Below are 25,730 nucleotides of genomic sequence, written 5' to 3' on the forward strand. Positions count from 1 at the left end.
GAGGTAATCTATAAAACTTTTTTAAAATGGTTTCTTTCTCACCATCAAGAATTACCAATCTCTAACATTACTAGACAACTTCAGATCATACAAGGAAATGCACTCTAGTATACCAATAAAACCACTATGTCTTGTTGAGATTATGTCAGACAAACCTTTTTCCAACTTATTCCAGTATACACTATCTCCATCACAGGTCTTTCTAGAAATCTTATTTTACATCTTTGATCATGATGTGTAATGACCTTATCAGTTATTGTGTACTCTGTATGTACTTACATTTATTTAAATCACTTATAAAGTGATGGCAACATGATATATAAAATTCTAAATTAAAAACTTTCTCAAAGTGCTAATAGAAAATTACCTTGGCAGCTGGAATAAATTCCAGTTCTCCAACAAAATCGTACATTCTGTTCCAATATGAAATTTTATATTCACTTGACCGAAACAGTTAAATCTTACTTTAAAGTTTGGCAAATATCCACTTTTTAATAATTTCATCTTCCCAATAACAGACAAAACTAGTGTATTCTGTAAGTTTTACACACACACACACACACACACACACACACACACACACACACACACACACACACACACACACACACAGAGGAAAGGTTCTTGTATTTCACTGAACTAACACACATGATGAAAATTTAGTTATTTTTTCATGTAATAAGATTTTTAAATTTTATACTGACAACTTTTCTCTGAAATGCAGCTGTGTATTAAGCACTGTTTCAAAACAATATTACAAATAACATGGAAATACTTCTCTCATCTTCCAACATACATTAAATACAAAAAGCACAGGGTAGGCCCTTGAGTATGTACAGTAAGTTTTGGAACACAAATGAAGGGAACATCACATTTTTAAAAAATTAGGGTTTTAACAAATCTGAATATCAGGATCCATAAAGTAAGAAGATCACATTCACCAGTCTTCACCTGAAACAGAAATCACAAATTGCACTTTAAAATTTGAACATTTATTGATCAAACAAGTTTTACCAGCATAGTAATATATAGCAATATTCTCCAATTAGCTGACAGATAAATCTACACAACATTAGAACAGCCAATCTGCCCGTAACTGAAGTGTCATTGCTGAAAGTCCCTGAATATCAGTTAACAGATACTAGTCAACAAAATCTAAACTTAAGATGTTTAGCCAATTTTTAAATCTCACAACAAATCTTTTAATATACACAAAGTTTAAAGCACAAAAAGGCTGATTATGTGACATCCACAAATTGTTACTGTGGACTAATTTGCATTAGTTGAACAGAGTTATTCATTTTTTTAATTCTGCAGAACAAAGCAGCTAGGATTCTGACAACTTCCTAAAAATCTTACATTTTCCTTCCCTAGCAGCACAGTTCACATGTTAACCCATTAAGTCACTTGAGCTTTGGCGAATAGGTTTGCAATTGGTCTAAATTTTCTTCTGGTTCATGTTAATTTACATTCCATAAACTAAAGAATCATGTCTAAACACATTATCTTTTTACAGTGACATTCTGTAAGTAAGAAATTTCTCTGAACATTTCCCTCATATTACAAAGTCATAAGAGTATGTTTCTAGTGTCTTACACTCTGTTTACTATATACTTTATAAATGTGTTAATCCAACATAAATTAACCTTCCAGCCACAGGTGACACAGATGTATGAATTCAGCTCTTTTAAGTTAATTTTGTGGGGCCCACCATCATATAGGACAATTTCTGCCCTGTTTACAGTCTGAAGTCTTGATTTTCTTGTCTAATACTTTTCTGTTGCTCTTTAACATCTTAGAACACTATTTTGCTCCATCAAAAACAGTGGGAGTCTTCTTTTACACCTTCTGTCCCACTCGTACATACATTTTCATGGCAGCAATTTTGTAACCACACTCCCAGGCGTGTGCATGGGATTTTGCTTTAAGATATACAACACTTGGAAAATTTATTGACAAGTTTATTCTACTTTTACAACATTTTGATTTTCCACATTTACTACATCATTTACATTTTATGTCAGTTAAAAATCAAATCTGAAGTTAAGATTTTGGTTCTCTTGTTATATTCCTATAACTGCATCCTTACAACTGTTCTAATCAACAAAACTGTTCTGCGAATAGTTAAGATGGCGGCCACTGAGTGACGCGCAATTTTTCGGCTCGCGAGTTTTTCCACTCATTGAAGGTGTTACAGAGAAGTGCGGCAGTCCACAACATGTGCATCCGACTAAACAAGTGTTACTTGCCGTGGTGTATTGTTCTCCGTTGATTACCACAAGTGACAAGTGATAAGTGAGTGAAATATGGGAAGAGCACGAGTAAGCGGCAGCAGGCGAGGCTACAGGAGCACAGGCAGTGCGGGCGCCCGGTCTCCGGCGGCAGGTGAGGCCCCACTTCCCGACATCGGGGAGCTCGTCCGGTCCCAGGTGAGTGCGGCGCTGCACAGTAAAGACACGCTAGACGTAATCGTGCAATCCATCACGGGCTGTGACAGCCGCAGTCATGGACAAACTGCAAGAGTGTCGGGCGCAACAGCACCAAAATCCAGTCTCTTAGAAAGTCCCTGGCCACACAAGAGAAAAAAGCCGCCGACCTAGAAGCTAAACTGTCTGCGACCACCGATGAAATTGAGCAGTATCAGCGAAGGAACAGCTTGCGCTTGTTCGGGGTAGCTGAAAACTATAGCGAAAACACCGACAACCTGGCCATTAGCCTCGTTCGTGAGAAACTTGGCGTGCAGATCGACGTGGCCGATATTGACAGAAGCTACCGTGTTGGGCACAGGATACCAGATGCCATGAAACCCAGGCCCATAATTAAATTTGTGTCATACCGGAAAAGAGCTGAAGTGTTTGCTTAGAAAAGAAAAATCGCCAAGAGTGGGGTTACCCTAAGGGAAGATCGGACGCGCGAAAGAAAGTTTTGAACGCTGCAATCACACAGTACGGCCTTCAAAATGTATGGACCCAGGATGGCAGGATCGTAGTCAAGACGGAAGGAGGGAGGAAAACGGTGACAAACATGTTCGAACTGAAAGACTGAGCAAAATCTCACGAGACAAAGTCTCATATTGTAGTTTGTCTAATATAAGTTAATTTTTATTCTTTCTTTTCATTTTTTAATGTAAATATTGCTTCATTATTTCTATAAGTACCATAAGTACTCTATTTAAAATCAGTCAATTGTTTCACATAAATATTTCTTCTTTATTTGTCTATCATAAGTGCTCATGTATATTCATATTGTCAGTCAAACGAGAATTAACATTCTCCATTAACAGAAATCTCCTTAAAACCGCCTTTCTATATCTGTTATTTTCATCCTCGTCACTACCACTACTACTACAATTATCTTTTTCGTAACCACCACTGCCACTTTCCATCTTTCTTTTCGCTCCCTTCTCCGATACCTCCAGGCTGTCTTTCACCTTTAGCCCACAGATGCTTGAGTCAGCCACAACCTTGGGCACACCTGTAAATATGTCTTCCCCCGCAAACTCCAGCTTTTGTCCTCCTTCCGGCCAGCAGGTAAACGGAACGCACTCGGTCCTACAGGCGGCCACAATGGGACGGACCGGCTCCGGCGGCAGGCTCTTTGTGGCCCACGCGAACGCGCAGTCGCTAACAGCTCACTTCGACGAGTTCTGTGACCTGTTCTGGCAATCGCTGTTCCATATTATCCTCGTCTCTGAAACTTTGTCGAAACCAAACATTTCTTCTGACGCTATCCGAATCACTGGTTACTCTCTCCTAAGGGCAGGTCGTGAAACACGACGCGGGGGTGGTGTGGGTGCCTATGTTCGCTCTGATCTGACACCTACTATACTATGCACATCGGATGCAAAGGGCGAAGGAGAAGCAGAGTTCTTGTTTTTCGAAATAAATACAACAAATCAGAAACTGCTAATTGGAGTAATCTATAAACCTCCAAATGTCGGTGCCATGTCCTCCTTTCACTCTGCCCTGTCCTCGCTCGTGACACAGTATGAACACACAATCATTATGGGCGACACAAACATCAACTTACAGTTAAAATCTCCCTCTGCAGAAAAACTAAGGAGACTGTTCCACTCCAATGATATGAGTAACACTGCTGGACCCAACTCATCACACGTCACACAGCCATACACTCAGATATAATAGCAACAAAGCGACCAGATAAAATAATTCGCACCAATCAGACTTCCGCTCCGGGACTCTCTGATCATGACGTGATTCTTAAATTACTCAATGCATACTACCAAAGAAAAATCTCACCCGGTAACCTACAGAAACCTAAAAAATGTTAACCATGACACTCTTCAAAAGGATTGCTCAGACATCCCTTGGCATGATAGAAGCAATGAACCGACTTTAGACTGAAAAATTCGGGAATTATGTCGCAAAATTATTGCACTGTACAATAAACATGCTCATCAATGCACCGTCAAGGTAAAGAGAGCTCCCACTCTGTGGCTCACCACTGCATTACACCAGTTAATGAATAAACATGATGCTGCACATAGGGCCTTCAAGCATAACCCAACTCCCGAGGCGTACGAAGCTTATAGGAAACTCCTAAACAGAACCAAGCAAAGCAAGAGGAATGCCAAAATCAGACATGCCCGCTCTTTCGTATGCGGCATATCAAAACCTGCTGCACTGTGGGAAAAGCTGCACAGTTTCGGTATAGGGAAGCAAAGATCTGATGCTGTTTATCAAGCGTCTGCAGAAGAATTAAACGATTTCTTCTCAACAGCTGTAAACTGCCACGCAGCAACAAATTACCAGACCCAATATATCAGTCTCTCGAGAGACAAGTTTTTCCTAAAACATGTCACTACTGGCACAGTACACAAGGCAATTATGAGAATCTCTTCCGAGGCAGTAGGAAATGATGGGAGTGAGCATTGGCATGATTAAGAACGTCGTAGACACTATTATTCCAGTTATCACAGACATCTTCAACCTGTCTTGTCAGTAGTACATATCCTACTGAGTGGAAGCAAAGTTTAATTCAACCTATACCCAAGACTGACAACCCTAAGTCGCCAGGTGACTACAGGCCGATCAGCATACTACCTGCAATATCTAAAGCCCTAGAATACATCATCCATGAACAGCTGACGGATTACCTCATAACTCATAACATCCATGACAAATATCAGTCAGGCTTTCGAAAGCACCATAGTACAGCAACTGCATTAATCAAAGTAACTGATGACATTAAACATGCTATGGACAGACGTGAAGCTACCATCCTAACACTGCCTGACTTTAGCAAGGCTTTTGATACAGTTGACTTTGATATATTACTAATTAAAATGAAACAGCTGAATTTCTCAAACAGCGCAATACAGTGGTTCGACAGCTACCTCAAAAACAGAAGTCAACAAGTCATCTGTGGGTCAGAAAAGTCATGGAAAAACGTGCGCTCTGGAGTTCCCAAGGCTCCATCCTTGGTCCATTACTCTTCTCACTGTACATTAATGATATTTCTTCAGTGATTCACTCCTGCAACTACCATCTATATGCAGACATCCAACTGTACATAAGTGCAAGCCCCAAGAACATTGCTGACGTAGTAGCTAGTATGAACACAGATCTTTGCTCTGTTTCTCAATGGGCACAGAACCTAGGTCTGAAACTAAACCCCAAGAAATCCCAGGTCATACTTATATCTCATCCAAAGTTAATCAGCCGGTACTTTCGCGAAACAGTCCCTCAAATACTCCTCAATGGTACCCAACTACCATACAAAAAACAGTAAAAGACCTTGGAATAATCTTGGATGAACACCTAAACTGGGAAGAACAAACAGTCACAGCTTGCCGGAAATCACTCTCCTCCCTCCACGCAATTCAAAAATTTAGAAAAATATTTCCAACCCATGTTAAACAAAAATTAGTCCAAACACTAGTCTTGCCTAATCTTTACTACTGTGATGTACTTCAACACGGCACAAATAGTGAAAATTCGAGATGCCTCGAGCTAGTGATGAATGCTCGTGTTAGATACGTGTGCAATATATGGTTGTATGATCTTATCAGTTTTTCATACTCCCAGCTAGGTTGGATACGCCCACATAAGGCACGCGATCTCCACACGATGTGCTTACTTCATCTATTTCTTAGGTATTGGGGGCACCAGTGGCTATCTTCTCACATTAAACACTTATCATTCCACAACCGCAATACCAGATCGGATATGTCAAGCATCTTGGCTGTACCTTTACATAACAAAATCTTTCTGTGTCATTCTCCATCTCAGCCATACGACTATGGAACGAGCTCCCCTGTTATCTGCGTCCCATCCAGAACCACTCAACATTCAAGAGGGAACTCAAAACTTACATATTAGGGACAGTATAGCCACCATTGTTGTGCCCCTCTAATCACTTTCTCCTCTCCTTCATAGTTTCTAATTTTACCATTCTATTTCTCTTCCTCTAACCTATCTACCTCTTCCATATCTCTTTCACCCCATTCTATCGTCTTATGTGTCTGCTCGATGAGAATAACTCCTAAGCCGCAAGAACATAACGAGAAAATTCCCAACTAGCAATAGGACTGACATTCATAAAAGAAAAATATGTTTACTTTCATATACATAATCATTACTACCACCACCACCACCACCACCACCACCACCACCACCACCACCATTGATTGTTATAATTATTTCTTTGATTGTTACAATTATCATTGTACTACTGTTATAATCTCTATTTCTTTTTTCTTTAACATTAATAATAATAACACATTATATGTCCTTAATGTTCTGTAGAAACTGTAACTCGTATGCCTGGTTAGGTGTAAGAGAGGGCCTGAAGGCCCTAATCTTGCCAGGTAAAATAAATGCATAAATAAATATTCATTGAAAAATCTGAAATCACCCACTGTATCACAGGTAATTAATGTCCTGCTCTTAGGTAGCAATATATAATACTAAACATTTGAGAGGACTGATTCGCCAATTTTATATCACATAGAGCCAAGCATATAATGCAAATCAATGGCAACCTTAATTCTGACACCATTCTTTTGATGTATAGTAAGCTGTGCATATTGCATCAGCTCAGACTTTTAACCACAAAATGACTAGTCCAAGATGAGTGTGTGACAGTGACAGCTCAGTAGCATCATCTTTCTGTTAAGCTGCCAAAGGAAGCTAGCCAATGAGACTGCTTGAGGAGTTAGCACAGAACACTGCTGCACTGCAGAATCAATGCGCACCTGTCTGAAACGTACCAGTGTGTCGTGTAACTGGCACTGTCGTTTCATCTTTTGTGTAACAAGAAGTTTTATGATTATTTGCATCTTATTTAAAACCATATCCTGTGGGAAGAATGGTAAACACTTACTGTGAAGTTAAACAGTGGAAGAATAGCATGCTACACAGCAACACCAGCAAATTCATATGTTCAGTGAGGGACTACTTTAAGAAAAACTAAAAAGATGAGCCAGTTCCTGCTAGTTACATTTTTAAGAGGACTGGCAACAGTTTTGAAAGTAAACATAACATTATTGTAACAATACAGAAAGAACTATAAAACACGAGTGGCACAAGGCTGCAGGAACCATGAAAAAGTGGCTGAGAAAGAACCAAGTGACAAATTCGGACAATTTTCAAAACGCCAATTGTCTTATAACAGGAGGTAACATCCCACACTAAATTGCTTGTGTCAGTTAGCAGCAAATTTTTATTGCTTACAGTACTCAAAAACATAGGCTTCAGCAACTCCATTTAGCATTTAAAACTTAACAAGACAGCTGTTGCATGGTAGTGCAGAATTCTGCACATGATCACAGGTGCTCTGAAGTACAATGTGGCTAGATGAAACCTGTGTTAATACCAGCCCTTCATTACACAGAGGCTGGAGTGATGAAAGGCTCTATGCGACAATGCCAGTGCCTGTTGGAAAAGGATGGTGAATTATTTTACAGATATGCACATCAGACAGTTTTATGCCATAGTTCCTGTTATGTTTCAGTCAGAAGAGGACATGATTATCACAAAAAGACAAGTAGTGTAGTTTTTCAGAAGTGGTTGAAGACATCACTAGTGACAAATCTGGCAAGACCCTCAATGATTGTTATTGATTATGCCCTATATCAGTCAGTTCATGACAAACTTTGGCAACAAGAAAAACATTCAGTTGTTGAGAAAACAAGATTTGAAGCAGGCTGAATCACTTGAGACTGGGGAAAAAAACCACAATTTCCAGCAAACAATCTACAAGACTGCTCAAGAATAGGCATGAACTCATTTGGTCCCTTCCATACTAGTGTAATTTCAATGAGGTATGGGTGCATATTACATTGTTGCAAACACAATATTCACCATCTTTGAAGATGAGAATGTCCTTGTAGAATCTGTCAAGTAGTTAAACCGGCTCAAAAATTGTGATGAACACTGACTCAATAGAAGCAGCCTAAATGGAAGTAAAGGCTGCACAGAAAATTAATTACACACTTGGGAGAGAGCAGCACAGACAAAAATAAGAAATCAGTTTATGCAAGTGGTATTTTTTGATTAGTATAACTGCAAAATAGTCATGAATTTAGCACGGTAGCATGCCATTGACCAATCGTCAGTGGCTCTCTTTATATAAGTTAAGGAGGTAGATACAGCTACCTGAGCTCAAACAATGCAATTTTCAATATTTGTCAAAGATTTGGTGATTTACCTTTACATACATGAAAATTTCAACAATCTTTTGGCAGCTTTGTTCAAGACTTATTACCATGGCAGGTGAGTACGCCACTGTGTATTTTTCAAAACTTCATGCAGAGTGTTTTGGGGGGAAGTGTGGTTCATAGGTAAAGGAGACAGCATACAGGACACTAGTGCAGCCTATGCTTGGGTACTGTTCTAGTGCATCTGGGATCTGCACCAGGTCGGGTTAAAGGCTTTGCTGTGTCTTAAGATGTGGCATTACTGGAAGTTTCTTTGATTACGGTTACAAAATAAAAATGTCCACTGTAATGGACACTGCGACTTAGTGCCACATTTTCGAGCATTGGTTCCTAGACGCCTGTGGTGATTATCTTTGCTAATTTTGAATAAATTTCTTTGTGACTTACTAAATGGCATCATTCTTATTTGTAATCTCAATCATTTTCTGGAACAATGGTGAAATTGTTAATACCCAGAGAAGTTCATCTCTTAAGATTCTTGAACATCAAGGAAATTTATCTTGACTAGAGAGTAAGAAGACTCATTTCTACAGCAAAAATGTTATGACCAAAAGCCAGCCATAACTGCACTGACCAAGCCTGGGTAGCAGCCTATGGATCAATGTGAAAGATGGAAGGAAAGTTCCGGATACTGTTAGGTTCCTTGTCCAGCTGTAACTAGTTGCTACAACAAAAATCTAAATCTACATCAATACTCTGCAAATTACATTTAAGGGCCTGACAGGGGATTCATTGAACCACCTTCAGAATTCTGTTATTCCAATCTCATATTGCACACGGAAAAAACTAACACCTTTATCGTTCCGTACAAGCTCCAATTTCCCTTATTTTATTATGGTGATCTTTTCCCCAAGTAGGTCGGTAACAACAAAATATTTTCGCATTCGGAGGAGAAAGTTAGTGACTGGAATTTCATGAGAACATTCCGTCGAAATGAAAAACGCCTTTCTTTTAATGATGTCCAGCCCAATTCCTGTATCATTTCAGTGACACTCCCATATTTCACAATAATACGAAACATCTTGCCCTTCTTTGAACTTTTTCGATGTACCGTCAGTCCTATCTGATGGGAATCCCACACTGTGCAGTAGTATTCTAAAGGAGGATGGACAAGTGTAGTGTAGGCAGTCTCTTTAGTAGATCTGTTACATTTTGTAAGTGTCCTTCCAATAAAACAGTCTTTGGTTAGCCTGCCCCATAACATGTGTGTGTTCCTTCCAATTCAAGTTGTTCATAATTTTAATTCCTAGATATTTAGTTGAATTTATGGCCTTTAGATTTTAATGATTTATCGTGTAACCAAAGTTTAATGAATTCCTTTTAGCACTCGTGGACACACTCATTTTAGTACTCATGTGGATGATCTCACACTTCATTATTTAGGGTCAACTGCCAATTTTCACAGCATTCAGATATCATTTCTAAATCTTTTTGCAATTAGTTTTGCTCTTCTGATGACAGTCACTAAACGACCGTCATCTGTAAACAACTGAAGACAGGTGCCCAGATTGTCTCCCAAATCACTTATATAGCTAAGGAACACCAGAAGTCACTTCTGTTTTATTTGATGACTTTCCATCAATTACTAAAAGCTAATACATGTGGCATAGATGTGACAGGATGAGTTAACAGGATCTGCAAGAGAACTATAAAGTTAACTGTAAGAACTATTCTTGCACTTCAGATTTAGGAATTGCAAGTATCTGTATTCAGTACAAGATTGAATTAAGAATAACACTCCAAGGAAGACTGTCCTGCAGGACCTCGATTTCAAACTAAGAACTGTATCATTTGTTAAGTCATCAAGAGGAACAACATTCTGAAGACAACTCCTAAAAGATAAAGGCTGGTTGCCCTCACATCACACTCACCTACTGTCACCCATTTGCCAGGAATGACAGATGAAAATCTTAGGAAAAGGACAGATGAAAGATTACATTGAGTTAGGGACAGGCACACCAAAGACTGTTTCACATTACAGTTTTCAGAAAAAACTTTCAGGAAAGAAAACACATTCACACAAGCAGCAAGCACACCTCATGCACAGATTACTACTGCCACTAGCAGCTCTGACCATACATTTCCAGTTAGAGCTGACAGTGGTGGTAGTCATCTGTGCATGACGTGTGGTTGCTTGGGCAAATATTTTCTTTGCTGAAGAAAGCTTTGGCTGAAAGTTATGATGTGTGACAGTTTTTTCATTGTTCCTGTCTGCAACTCAACATGTCATTTTCCATGAGTACAAATCTATACTTTCCCTAAAACTTGATATTCCAAGCCAAGTTTCCAATGTTTAGGTGAAAAAACTAGGTGTAAGAACACTGGCCATGAAGAAAACCAAAATGAAGTAACAAGGCTGTTCGGCTTTCCTCTACCATCACAACTACTTTCTTATGTACCACCAGAAATAAAATAGTCACAACTTGTCTCAAAATTTATAATCCATGTATAAGTGATATCTGCCTAATAAGGCTAGTTAAGGAAACAACCAGTAAAGTACTTTACATTATTCACTTTCTAACGATTACTTTGGGTTACCAACACACATCTTGTCATTATCAACCCTAAAAATCTTAAATTTTTATTTGTAAACACTAAAAATTTTATGTTCTTAATTTCACCATCTTCTGTTTAACAAATACATAAAAGTGTTTCCAATAAATTCATGACAACTGTTGCCAGGTCTCAGTTCTAACTAGTTAATTCAAATATTACATAAATCTTACATTTCTATTGTGAATTATAACAAATCAAACAATGGAAAATCCAGGCTGGAATGTAACAATATTATGAAAAGGAAAGTTGCTACTTACCATATAGCAACCAACTGAAACCACAGAGCCAAAAACCTTAATTGTACGAGTCTTGTTGTGCCTATCTGCAACTCAGCATCTCCACTATATGGTGAGTAGCAACTTCCTTTCTCATAATATTGTGGATTATAACACCTTATTTCAGCATACTAGGTACTAAATAGTTCTTTTAAATTTTTTTGAGTTTATATATAAACTACTAAAAGTAAATAAATTCATGCATGCAAATGGAACCTACATGTTGCCAAGCTTTTTGTTTTTGACACTCCAGAATTCTAGTAGTAGCAACTGGTTATGTAAGCCCCATCTAACAACATTGCCACCTAGCCATTTTAACTGTCAATATCCATCATTTGTCTCATGGATTTTAGAACTGTGGATACAACTGTGCAGATCTCTACACAGGTGATGCCAAATGAGACTCACTTCAAAGCATGGAAAGAATAATCTTGATATATATAGGACCATGAAAAACTGACATGTGAACACAGTAAATGATCAAAATATTGTGTCAGATGATTAAGTTTTACAGCACTGACCATATGAAAACTGAGTACCGTATGTACTCTAATCTAAGCCGCACCCAAAAAATGAGACCTGAATCTAAGCCGCTCCTGAAATTTGAGACTCGAAATTCAAGGTGAGAGAAAAGTTTTAGACCACCCCTCCAAATCTAAAGACAGTTGGTCCATTGTAACGTGAAACAATTGGGGTCGAATGGATGAAGATACAGCTACAGTAGTTTGGTTCGAGTCTTATGCTTAACAGTTAAGCTTTACCAGGTAGCCATTGCTGTGTGTTAGGCGCTCCGTCTGTATTTATATGGGTACCCTTCCTTTTTCGTGTGCTTCGTCTGGTTTGAATAGACTGCTTATTTTGCTTTGATCTGATAAGTGCCGTTCTCTTTGTTATACATGTTTATGTCACTAAGCTGAAAATGCATTATTGTACTGTGTTATGCATTGTCACATTCTGATAATGCGTGTTTATGACCTGTCGCCTCTCGCGCAGGGTGTATACGGGGACAAGGAAAAAAATTCCTGGATTATTCCCGGATATCCCGTTTAAAAAATATGCTTTTTCCCGGGCGAAAATACAATTTTTCTGTAGATTTTCCCTCGGAACTGTAAAACTTATCAATTCTTTGAATGGTTAACGTTATGTTAATCGCGTAGAACTTACCGGAAAAAAAAAAAAAAACCGGAGCAGAGAAGTTTTGGAGAGACTTCACAAAAAAAGGAGAGAGAGAGAGCAGAGAGAGAGAGAGAGAGAGAGAGAGAGAGAGAGAGAGAGAGAGAGAGAGAAGTTTTGGAAAGACCTTTGATTTGCAGCAACATATACGATGCATAATTTCGTATTACGAAAGTATAAATGCGAATTGCACCAAACACAGTGCGTTAGTTCCCGGAGCGTTGCAACCGAGGTTGCGATGTTCTTTTGTAAGCAAGTCATCTCAAGCCACGAGTTCTCGCCAGCCGATGACAGCAGCTATTCAGAGCATAGGACACGTGTTATAGTCCGCCAATAGCAAGATTACTGGTTACATAGCGCGAACACACAAGAGGAAAAGTTAACGGTTTACATTAATGTACACAGTACCGTATATCTACAAGAAAAGCTAAGCTTTCACATATAATATTGGTCTCTAAGATTAACACTCTACAATGGAAGCTAAGCTTTCACATGTAATATTTATCTTTTTTGCGTGTGTTATACTTTAAGATACATCACACAAATGTGCCAGTAAATTTAAAATTATGACATAAATGCCTATGCTCGAAATTCTTGTAAGTGGCTGGTCCTCAAACTGTTCAGTTTCGAACGCTCTGATTTAGATATCCATCCCACTTTCTCACACGAAACTTAATTCATCTTGCGTAAAAAGAAATTTACTTTGAAAGTAACGCTTTTCTAACCACCGTTCGCAATACTGTTAGAAATAGGTTCGATTTACCAGTTGCCAGAGAACGCCAGAAAACTCATTGTGCGTGTGCAACTGCAGTGGTGTAGGAAGCCCGCACGTTCGTGTCTATAAAGCACTAAGAGCTTACATTACACCATAAAAGAAACAGGAGCTTACATTACACCATAAAAGAAACAGGAGCTTACATTACACCATAAAAGAAACAGGAGCTTACATTACACCATAAAAGAAACAGGGCATCAGAGGATACTCCCAAGAGCATCGAAATTTCGTAAACCATACTAAAATGCATAATTCGGCTTTAAGTGCAAATTGGCTTTTTCCAGATTCACAATGAAGTAGGTTCCATCTGATATTCAGCTTTTCAGTGTGGTTTTTGGGATGTAAATTTTCTTGGAGTACCAGTACTCCAAGATCTCATGTTTGGTTCTTTATCATGGCATAATGCCATACATGGCAGAAGATGATAACATGCATTTGAAATTCATCGAACAGTTGGAACTAGCCAATACTGTAGAATGAAACACTTCGTTTCAAATAAAATGATTGCCTCAGTGGAATTTCTTTAGCAAACTTGCAAAAATAACTTAATTCTTCTGCAAAGCGATTAATGCTTGCCTGCTACTGACTTTGAAAGAAAATAAAATCAGAAAACTGAAATTAATAATATATTTTTGCCCTCCGTAATTATCTGAATGGATTTTAATTCACTTGATAGCTCACGGCCACAGAAATCCGTTTTGTTTTCATTTGACGTAGGAGCTGTACACGAAGAGAAGCGGCGAAATCACTTAACGTAAACATGGGTCACGTGGGGACTAACCCCCTTCGGGACTGATGACCGTAGCAGTCTGGTCCCTTTAATCCCACAAACCAACCAACCAACCAACCAACCAACCAACCAACCAACCAACCAACCAACCCCCTCCCCACTACAACTCTGACAACTCTGCAAGAGCGAATCTGACAGCTAGGGCGCACGAGAAAAAATTTTCTCGTTGCATCTGGTTGCATGCTGCTACTACCGATACAGCTAACAGCCAAACTTCAAGTAACGGGAAGCGGGAGGAGGTACTGCTTATACGCGAGTCAAATGTGCATGCGCAACAGACCGCTGGCAACTGGTCAAACTAACCTAATATGAACAGTTGTGACGTCATGCTCATAGCAAGCAGTTTTTTGTTACGAAGAATTACAGTCTGCGCCCTACGGCCTTTGACACTTTTGTTATCTGCAGACACTTGTGCGTGCACGGTGTTTTGCTGTCGTAAAATGCACATTTCCTTTGCCACTGAAGTTTTATTTTTTCCCCCTAGTTTATATTTTATTGCTGCAGTATCAATTCTGCAGTCGAAATTACAAAAATTTAACTGAAAGCTAAAACAATGAAAAATTCCCGGGTTTTTCCCGGTTTTCTCCCGGATGAAAAAATTCCCGGGTTTTTCCCGGTTTTCTCCCGGATGAAAAAATTCCCGGGTTTTTCCCGGTTTTCTCCCGGATGAAAAAATTCCCGGGTTTTTCCCGGTTTTCCCCCGGATGAAAAAATTCCCGGGTTTTTCCCGGAATTCCCGGGTCGTATACACCCTGCTCTTGTGGCAAGGCTTGCTTTTGTGCGCGCTACCGCGGCTTACAAAAAAAAAAAAAAAAAAAAAAAAAAAAAGAGGAATTGTCTCATAAGCGAAACAATGGTGAGAGTTTGCTATTTGTTCTTACTTAAACTGCTGCTTTCTTTGATAATGATCAACAAGAACCAAATAATAGACTGTATGATAGAAGATGTTCTAAACGAGAGTTTAGCGAAACTTTTTCTCTGTTTGCAAATCTTTGCAGACGACTTTAGTACATTACATTCTGCACAGAAATTAGGGTCATCTTAGATTTAAAAATCTAGTCAGTTGCCATGCGTAGTTTCTGACTATCACTATTCGGCATAAGAATAATACAAATATAAACATAACATACGTATTTTTCCATGTTTGCTGTTCTAGTTTCATAGTTTATTAGGCAGACAGGATTTAAATGAAATAGCAGCAAACACGAAATAATACATGGCATAATGTTTACATTCTTCTACCTTTTAATTTATTTACTGACGCAGAGATTTTGGCGCCAGTATTTATCTTTTGTGCCTGCTAAGCATACCTGTGTAGCGCGACGTATATATGATGGCAGAAGTTAGTTGTCGCGACACCTACCAACATTTTTCAGAATTTCTGCTTATTTTGCACTCTATTCTAAGCCAGAGGCGGTTTTTTGGACCACAAAAACCGGAAAAAAGTGCAGCTTAGATTCGAGTAAATACGGTAAACATACAGAGAAAAACATGTAGCACATATTGTCTGTAGTTCTACAGCCAATTTTCCTGTTAAAGAGAGAAACCTTCCTCTTATAATGAACTTGTCACAAATTGTGAAGATAGTGAAGTCATTTATGTTTTGTGTGATCAGTGCTCTTCAGTACTTCATATTTGCAGGAATGTTCTGCATTGGTCAAGGTATACTATATGAAATGTATGTGTAATTGGTGGAAGCACTTAATTTCAATGCTGCTACCAATGACAATGACAAAAAACTGTTTCCACATTTGCTAAAATCCCCACACAAAGCACCTGGAAAGTATTGCCACATTTTCATACTTAACATATATGAAAGCTTAATGAGAGTATCTACAAGAAACTTACCTTTTTGATGACTATTTAAAACTTTTCTTCATCCAAACCGTGTTTAAAAAACATCATAACTGGGACACTATCTCCATCTATATCCCTGTATTCCAATAATGCTACCATACCATCAATATCCATTGATTCACCTTTAACAGAAAAACATCAGCTTTAAAACTCAGACACAGACTTGCAGCAAAATATGTATTAACTGTTATTGTAAAATTAAAGGGAAGTGGAATTTTAACACGCACTCAACACCCTGTCACATACACGATCCTTAGTTCAGTGACTGCCAATTGTACAAACTCATCAGCAGCCAGTTAAGCTCTGCTCTTGGAATAGCACAGGAAATGCTGTTTACCAACCCACAATACCAACTAAACTGACAAACTGCAAGATAATTAACCAGCAATTAAGAACCAGGTTAGTGTGTGTAACTGGAGAAAATTTTGACAATGGCAGGAATAGTGATAGAATCGGCCTGAGACAATATTTGGGCAGAATTATTGGTTAGAATGAGGAACAAAAAGGAAGTGAGATCACTCCAACTACTTTGAAGAAAATGACAATTCCAAATTTGCATCTTTATTTTGTTTGTTGAACAAAAACTTAATTCGTCTTTTCGATCTCTTATGTGAGAAACTGTAGCAAATGACTGACGACATACCGTTCACAAGCATATATCGTTTATCTGTAATAATATTTGATATCTGTACCTCGTGAATGATATATTACATTATTTATATAAACTAGGTGAAAAACAATGTTAATTCTTGCCAAAATAGTCTCATTTATTTGGTGCGTGTTACAACTGCTGCAATATTAGAACTAATAAAAACAAAATGCATAAAAATCTTTGGCAGTATTTACATTAACACCCTTTTTGTATTAGACAACATTATGATTTCTAATGTAATGAAAAGTTTGATGGTACAATAATGTCCAGAGTTCCCCGAGCCACATCTAGGGCACTAAGTATTTTTAACTTGCCTCCTTTTGGGACAATTAATTTCCACCTTTTAGTGGAAATATTGGTACCACTAGTCTTAATACTACTGAGCAAATGTAAATTAATTGTGTTTACTCAAACCAACTTTAACACAGTAACATTAACAGTAAAGTCAGCAGGTGCTTTTTTTTACAAAAAGCTGCACAATATAGCTTCTGTATCTCTCAGTATTATCTACACAAGCAAATCAAAAATTTATCATAATAGATATCTGTATAATAAAGGCACAGTTACTCATCATTCAGCTAACAAGACTTGTTATTGAACCTACACAATCTAATTAGTGGAAGGAGTGGGTGGCAAGCTATGTCTAAATTTCTGTAAAAATTGCCTCTTGTCATTCTTTTCTTTCTTTAAGAAATGGCTGTTCCACCAATGAACCAGCTACTATTGACACCCCACACACACACACACACACACACACACACACACACACACACACACACAGTTAATTATTTCAGTTCTCTGAGGTGATTAAATGAAAATTTTAACATTTTTATTGTCAAACCATTTGTTTTAATTTTTATTTCTATCCAAAAATTTTTGAGTTTTATGCTCCTTTTTTAACTACTTCCCCCTCCCTCCTAGATTACATGTTGTTCCAGATGATTGCACAAGCAAAAATTATGTATTAAATAGTTACTGTTCCTCAAATATTCAGGATTAGTTGCAATAACCTTTAATTTGAATATATGCCATAAGAACATTTCTACCCAAGCAATATAAAAAAGATTATGCTTTTTCATCGTAGTTGTTGGCATCTTATTCTTCATATGTGCCCCAATATGAATAACAATCACAGCATAGAAACAGGATTTACTGTATATACACCAAAAACTGAGAAGTTTATGCACAAATAATGTTCCATAATTCAGCACTGGCATTTTCTGTACAACATCCATTGCCACTGTAAAGAATCAATCATTTTAAGTTGTAAATATAACAGCAAGCTACAAGGGTAATCCCAAACTTAAGGTAGCTTGCCACCATGCTGTTCAGAAAGTTATGAACCTCTTCTTTCACCTCGTCATCTGAGCTGAATCGCTTTCTGGTCAAATGTTCTTTTAACCTAGGGAACAGGTGATAGTCACTGGAAGCCAAGTCAGGACTATAGGGTGGCTGGGTGATTATGTTCCACTAAAACTGTTGCAGGAGAGCAATGGTTTGCCGAGCGATGTGTGGGCGATCATTGCTGTGGAGAATGTGTGTCCTTGCTCCATATTCCTCCTCTCCAGTTCTGAATTACCCGCTTTCAGTTTTTTCAGTGTCTCACAGCACCTGTCAGCATTAATTGTGGTCCCAGCAAGTCAGCTCCGATGACTAGCTGCAAGAAGAGGTTCATAACTTTCTGAACAGCATAGCGGCAAGCTGGTATGACATGGGCATTCAAAAACTGCCACAGCGTCTACAAAAATGCATCAACAGAAATGGTGATTATGCCAAAAAATAGCTAAATGTACAAGCTGTAAACTGATTTAAACCATTGTAGAAATAAACAGGTCTATGTACTTATAAAAAAATATGAGACCTTACTTTTGTGATTACCCTTTTAGATAACACTTTCCAGAAGTGTCCATCAGATCTCCATGTGTGTCAGTTTGTTGGAAATTCTGGAAAGACCAACTATTTCATAAAGCAGACAGCATTTCACATTTGCTACTATATGAAGTAGCCTACTTACAATTCATCTACCATACAGCTATATTTGGACTGTCATCTAGTCTAGAAATGTTGCATCTGAATTTAACTGATTTATGTCATCTTGTTGACAACTTTATGAAATAACATTTTTGTAAATAACTAATATTTCATGCCTCTGAAATCATTAATATGGAGCCTCTGTTACCTTTTGTGGGAATTTTATTTACATTTCTTTAAATCTTACATTTGTTGTAGTTACTCTGTCAACCTATGAAGTTGTGCACTATTTTCCCCACACTAGCCAGAAATTTAGAAAGCTCTTACTGGTCAAACTAGAAATACTTGCCCCTTTAATTTCAAGACAGAACATTATGCTGTACACACAAGTAACTTTGAAGTTTAGTTAAATGTTTTGTGCACTCTTCACTGCACGAGACAGCATCAGTTTCCACATTGTCTTCTAGGCTCAAACTCTCTTACAGCACAGACCAGCCTCAAGTGAATAGTTTTGCGACTGAACATTTATCACTAATGTCTGACATGTTATTTCTGCAGACAACTAAATAAGCATGAAATGACTGAAGTGTAACTTCCCAGTATGCTCTTAGTTTGTTGCCAACGTAACCAGATGAAAGCACTATTCCAGGAATAACTAACCATGGAATAAAATGGCAGCATACAATGAACACTAGTTTTTAGCCTATTCCTCTGTTAGCTACCCCTGGATTTATCCCAAGACTGTACAATCTGCCCTTAAGGATAAGAAAATTTAAGGTACCGATGTCCACATTATGAAGCAAAATGTGAAAATGAGATTCCTTCCATACAACTGAAAATGTAATCAGTTCATAACATTTTATTATTAATGGTTTCTCAGAAACTAAGAGAAAAAGGCCTGAGAAGGTAAAGAAATTATACCAGAAACCTCAAAAATAGGATTTATATTGGGCAAGAAATAAATTGGAATGAAGCTTTACTCAACCATTACACATGCTCATTTTATTGCTGAATCGAAATTGAGCAGACTAAATCATCACTAAATGATAGAATTGCTGCTCACTGCACTGAATAACCAAGAACAAAAGCAGTAACTAATTACAGGATAGTTATGAGCAAAGGTCTATCATTGGTACAAATGAACATATTTTTGGTCTCTGTATGCATGTAGTATTAACAGTACACTGATCAGACTTATCAATATCCTGTAATGACAAACCAATTTAATATATTGCTCAAATTTGAGCAAAAAATTTTTGTGCAAATGGCCTATTTCCTGTCTCCTTTGGCAAAGCAAGGCCTGCCATCCACATTACTATCTCTGCAGAATAAAATTTCAGGCAATATTTTACTTTATTTGATTTAGCACAGTAACTGTGGTATAATTGATAATTATTTCATAGCAGCTGGGACACCACTGTTCACTACAGATAAGCATTTGGCAACAAGTAGGGGAAAAAATGTCTGTAGCAGCAATAGGGTTAATCTCAGTGAGGCTTCAACAAAACTACACTGGCAGCAGAATTTTGCCTCCAGGTTAAGCTGAGGATCTTTTTTCCTTTCTATTGTTCAAATAGGGTTCACACACATCCCAGTGAGAAGTGTTGAAATGTGCTACACACATTAAGTGTTCAGTGACTGTTTACAGCATCATTATTCAGATTCATATACAACAATCTTTGTTAACATGTTGGCATAGTAACAAATAACAACGGAATTTGTGTTATCACTTCCTACTATTTTATTCAATTTAGGACTCTAGCCATTCTACTGACTCATTATTCTAGGCACTAAGGATTAGAATCTTTTACATAGTTAAGTCAGGTTTTTGTTCTGTGGTGAACAACTTCATTAAACTGCAAAACTTTATACTTTCGTCCAGTTAAAATTAATTGCATGGGACCTCACACGGGATCCAAGTACCTCTTAAGTGCAGCTCGATGTGCCAATAACTTCATTTTTTGTGCTCTAGCACAAGGCTTACTACAACAACCCATAATATACAACCAATAATTATCATTAAAAGCAGTAAAAAGTGTTCTGCTCACACCAGTAGCATTCCCTCTTGCAATTATGAAATAGCTTAAGAATATACCCACTAACAATTAAGGGTTCCATACAAACAGTAACCTACAATTTAGCAAGGATTTGTCAATCAAGATTTTTGCTATACTCCTGGAAGAGCTAAGAAATTAAGCAAATTCCAGTGTTACATTGTTGATTGTCTTCATTTAAACTTACGACTTGTCACCTGAATGTTTTTTTAATATTTCATTTTATCTGTTTCTAATATCGTGTTATAATTTCATGTATTGACTCGTTCCATGACCTGGAGACTTCTTAATTTGGTCCCATGGAACAATAAATAAATAGATAAACACACCGATAATAGTGCCATTTGTATCAATAGAAGAAATGGTCTATTGTATTTTTGGTTCTGTTCTTGCCTTAATATAGCCAGCAGAGCACGCAGCAAATCAAAAATACTAATCTCTTAGATCACACTTTCTCCATCAATCTCTTCAATTTTTTAAAAGATTATAGTGAACTTGGAATGTAGTGTAATGTTACCTGTGAAAAACTGCAGGTCTTTGAACCTTCCAAGGATATCTTTCATTACTTTGTTTGTGTTATTCTTGAACACATTAACTTGTTCTGGGTCTTTTTCTTCAAGTTTTTGCACTAACCTGAAACACATTCACGAGTATATTACTGTACCTCATAAGCAACAAAATTTGCACCATTTCAGCATAGCAAAAGGAAATTCTGTTTCAATATTATGTTGTTACTATATAACACAGCCTGAATTAGTTACTATTGCAGTTATATCAAAATGAGAAAGGCTTTTCATATCTATACAGTTTTTCTTGGGCTTACAGAAAAGAAAGTGCAATCAAAAGTGGTCAAATTTACAGGTACAATCACAAACAAGAAGAATTTTTTTTAAGTCACAGCTAAAGACTACAATGCATTACACTTCTGCACCTGTGTATGTCAGATGCTCTCAAAATGTTTTATCAAGTTGCTCAGCATCAAGAAAGATACCAACATGTTGGTAAAAGCCCTACATTTGATGCTTGTGTGCATGCATTAGGTGGTGCACCTCTTATCTGCCTCCACAAACAATGTTATCTGATTACATTTATAATTTGAGACAGCAACATCCTGAGACATTTACTTTTCTTGCAATCCAAAGAAAATTCTAAGCACTTCACTGCTCTCTCAAAATAAGCTGCTGCTATACCACTTTTAGTTCTCCAAATAACCCACTACATTAGAATGTATGCTTCAAGGTATTTATGAAGTTTCTTGTGATGGTATATTTGCATAAAATTCTGTCTCTTCCCACATCAGATCTAGATTAAAAACTAGATTTAGGAAAATATAATTGCCTTCATTACATGCACCCATCAGAACTGTTGCTGCTGCAGCAAGTCTTGTATATCACTTTGCCTGGCATTGCAACACTGTCACTGAAGTTTTGCTGTCAGAAAGTGTGTCTACAATGTCATCATTGAAAATATTTCTCATAGCATGACAATCAAAACAAGTTAATCAGTTATTCCAGACAATAGAGATATTCAATAGAACAATGACAGCAAAAAATATTTGAACATGCTTTAGTTTTTGGCATTTACACTTAAACTGGTAGTTTTGTAGATAATTGTGTGCTACCAGTATTTGAAGACTTCTCAACGTATAGACTCAACAATTAGAGAACTACCTACAAGGCAGCCAGATTAGGTGACTACCAGCCGCCGATCTGCATTTCAAACATTCTCTTTTCATCTCTGCTATGCCATGGAACCAATCTTTACAACCATAGGTGCAGTTTAAGTAGTTCATAGGCATGTGTGCAATGGCATTAAATTTGAAGAGCCAAATGACTACACAAAAGTCTCCAACTGCCTGAGGGGGCTGCAGGAACCAACCACTAAAAAGAAAACTAAGAAAAGTCATGAGTGCTTCTGATGGTTTCCATTACTTCTGAAAGGGACCAACATTTTATTTTTAGGTAATCTTGTGACATACAATCAGGGGCTGACAACTTCATATGACAAAACATAACTGCCAATCAGTACGTTCAGAAGGTACAATATGTAGTAATGCTGATAAAAGTAAGGGCAGTTTGCCAAGACCCTCAGAAGGTACAATATGTAGTAATGCTGATAAAAGTAAGGGCAGTTTGCCAAGACCCAAGAAGATAGGGACACCACTTGAACCAAGACCAAGTATAAGCCAAGCTATCTTGCATTCTGATAAAGGAATTAAAATGTCCAGGGAACCTAGGATAGTTCTGTGTTTTGAGCATGTCTCTACTAACAGTACTAATTACTAGAACTGCAAGAGATAAGCAATGGCCAACAATACCCACTTTTAATATACATTATATCACTACTTTAAAACCTCATGTCACTGATCACTGTTCATCTCTGCAAAAATGAACTCTAGTGTCATTTGACTACCAATGTGATTTTCTTTGCCCTCACTTCTTACCCTGCACCATGTTTATTCTCAATGTTGCACCTATAATAATTCAAAGATTACAAGCCTTTCGGCAATACATCATCTTAATCAAAAAATTTATCTGAAGACTTCTAGTGTTGCTCAGTCTGCCAAGGATATCATCAGCATGATTATGTAAATTCATGCGAAACCAAGGTCATGAATCATCCCAGCAACACACTAAAAAAGTATTTTCAATACATTCAGACTGCTCCTACAAACAAGGCCTATATGACTATTGGGATCCCGAGAGTTATTTCTATAGAAGATAGCAAATTCTTACAAACCTACTAGCCTTATATATTAAAATTATTCTTGCAATTTTAACGAGTGCAGCTATAATTAAGCTGATCACTTATGACTAAACTACACAGCAACCCAAAGTCATTTTACTATTGTCACTAAAACACAGCTTTAGTAAATGTGCCTTAACTTCCTATTGATAAAGTAAACATACTTAACACCTGGTGTCCCCTTTTTCAAACAGATGAACCATTTAAATCTCTACATATGGACTTTTTCACCAACTATGACCCTCTGTTATGACAGCTATGACAGAGCAACACACTGGATTCACTATCCTTCTACTTGTATTCCATGACCAAGTTAAACAACATCTTCACTGAGCCATTAAACAGTTAAGTACTTCAAGACATAGCAATAACTGGGATACAACAGTTTTACAATATACAGGTTCTTATAACTTACTTTTTCATGTAGTCCTTCAAATAGGATGTGTAACTCTTCTTATCAGAAAATGCATATGTTTCTGCCAGCCTATGGTTGAGCACTATGTCTACACCAGACTCAACAGCTTCGTCTGTTCCCTCTCCAGCTTCTTCAGCAGATGGGTTGAAGCCTTCAATCTGGACATCCCCCTGTTTCCTTGTAACGTGCTATAAAAAAAAAAAATTTTTAAAGGAAGTCTCACTTGAAGTAATCACAGAAAATGATAGCTAAAACTTCAAGGAACCGACCATTTTTGAATAGAAGTACAATGGGTGGAATGTATCAATACACTGACTCTCCACATTCAAGATACCTTTTCCTCTGAGTCAACGAAATACAATTGAAACCTAATAATTTAATCATGCACTGATAAACAGATGTAAGCCCTAATATAGGTGGCTAGGTTATATCATTCGATAAAAAGTATTAACCTAACTGCCTACCAGATTGGCTATTTTTATTGCATACATTGCTACCAGAACTTCACATCGAAATGCTGGCTATTAGAGTATGCAACTTATTACAAACAGATACTAATACAACTTTACCTTCCCATACACTTCGTACAGCACCTCGTCCACGAGTTTTACTTTGTAGGTGTCCGAAAACATTTCATCACCTAAAAAAACCGTACATGTAGTTACTCACAAACATTCCAAGACCAAACAAACTGCCTGCCACAAGCACATGTGATGGAAGTAAGACGACACACATACTGTCATTTAATAAGGACTACAAAAGCATAGAAACAACAAAGCGAGACCAAACTAAGCCGTACGAAAAATATAATATAATAATGCACCTGTGAAAATATCCTTGTAAATTCTCATTTTGAAAGATGAGAGAAGACTTTCTTAAGTCCACTGGGCACTACACCACTCACACTCACCACCTCCACCGGAAAGAACACTAGCGGTCTGCGTTTATTACTACATCACATCCGTATATCGTTGCCAACACAACAACTAGAAAACCCATAGATTACACATTTCGGTTATTTAAGATATCGTACCATATTCCTCCCAATTGAAGGATAAAACATCTGAGCGATTGTTTTAAAGACATAAAGCAAAATACAAATCCTCTTTTTCTTTAGTTTATGAAGAAAATAACGTGTGTGTTCTTTCTTCACCCTCTGGTTGGGTAAACTGAAAACTTACCACCTATAGGAGAAGATTATTATTTTTTTCCCCCAGTGTAACACGAAAACTGACGCGTGACTGGTACCATATAGATTTCGTTAACTTTGAATTTCATTCATAGTTAGAATGCAAATCAAGTTTTTTCTATGCTGACATATCTACATCTACGTAGATACACGGCAAGCCACGGCACGATGCGTGGCGGAGGTACCCTGTACCACTACTTGTTATTTCCTTTCCTGTTCCAATAGCAAATACTGTAGGAAAAAAACTACTATCTATATGCCTCCGTTATTGTTGTTGTGGTCGTCAGTCCAGAGACTGGTTCGGTGCAGCTCTCCATGCTACTCGGCCCTGTGCAAGCTTCTTCATCTCCAAGTACCTACTTCAACCTACATCCTTCTGAATGCCACCGTATAAGCCTAATTTCTCGCATCTTATCTTCGTGGTACTTACGCGCAATGTATATTGGCGGCAGTAGAATCATTCGGCAATCAGCTTCAAATGCCGGGTCTCTAAATTTTCTCAATAGTGTCCACCAAAACGATCAGTTCTCTTGTTGTGCAATAATTTACAAGCCAAAAGATGAAAGGAATTACGGGAAATGCGGAGCTTACTTGCATA

General features: G+C 37.7%; 1 protein-coding gene across 1 annotated transcript; it reads right to left on the bottom strand.

The window, feature by feature from the left end:
- Positions 1–707: 707 nt before the first annotated feature.
- Positions 708–24,911, bottom strand: LOC126162484 (translationally-controlled tumor protein homolog). The gene is made up of 6 exons (XM_049919027.1): positions 24,767–24,911; positions 24,513–24,583; positions 23,944–24,131; positions 21,301–21,416; positions 16,098–16,228; positions 708–951 (listed from the first exon to the last, which is right to left on the bottom strand). Exons 1-5 carry the CDS (start codon positions 24,792–24,794, stop codon positions 16,113–16,115), a joined length of 519 nt encoding a protein of 172 aa, XP_049774984.1. The 5' UTR covers positions 24,795–24,911; the 3' UTR covers positions 708–951; positions 16,098–16,112.
- Between the last annotated feature and the right edge of the window lie 819 nt (positions 24,912–25,730).

The sequence above is a fragment of the Schistocerca cancellata genome, chromosome 2 (genome assembly GCF_023864275.1).
Source record: "Schistocerca cancellata isolate TAMUIC-IGC-003103 chromosome 2, iqSchCanc2.1, whole genome shotgun sequence".
Lineage (NCBI taxonomy): Eukaryota > Metazoa > Arthropoda > Insecta > Orthoptera > Acrididae > Schistocerca > Schistocerca cancellata.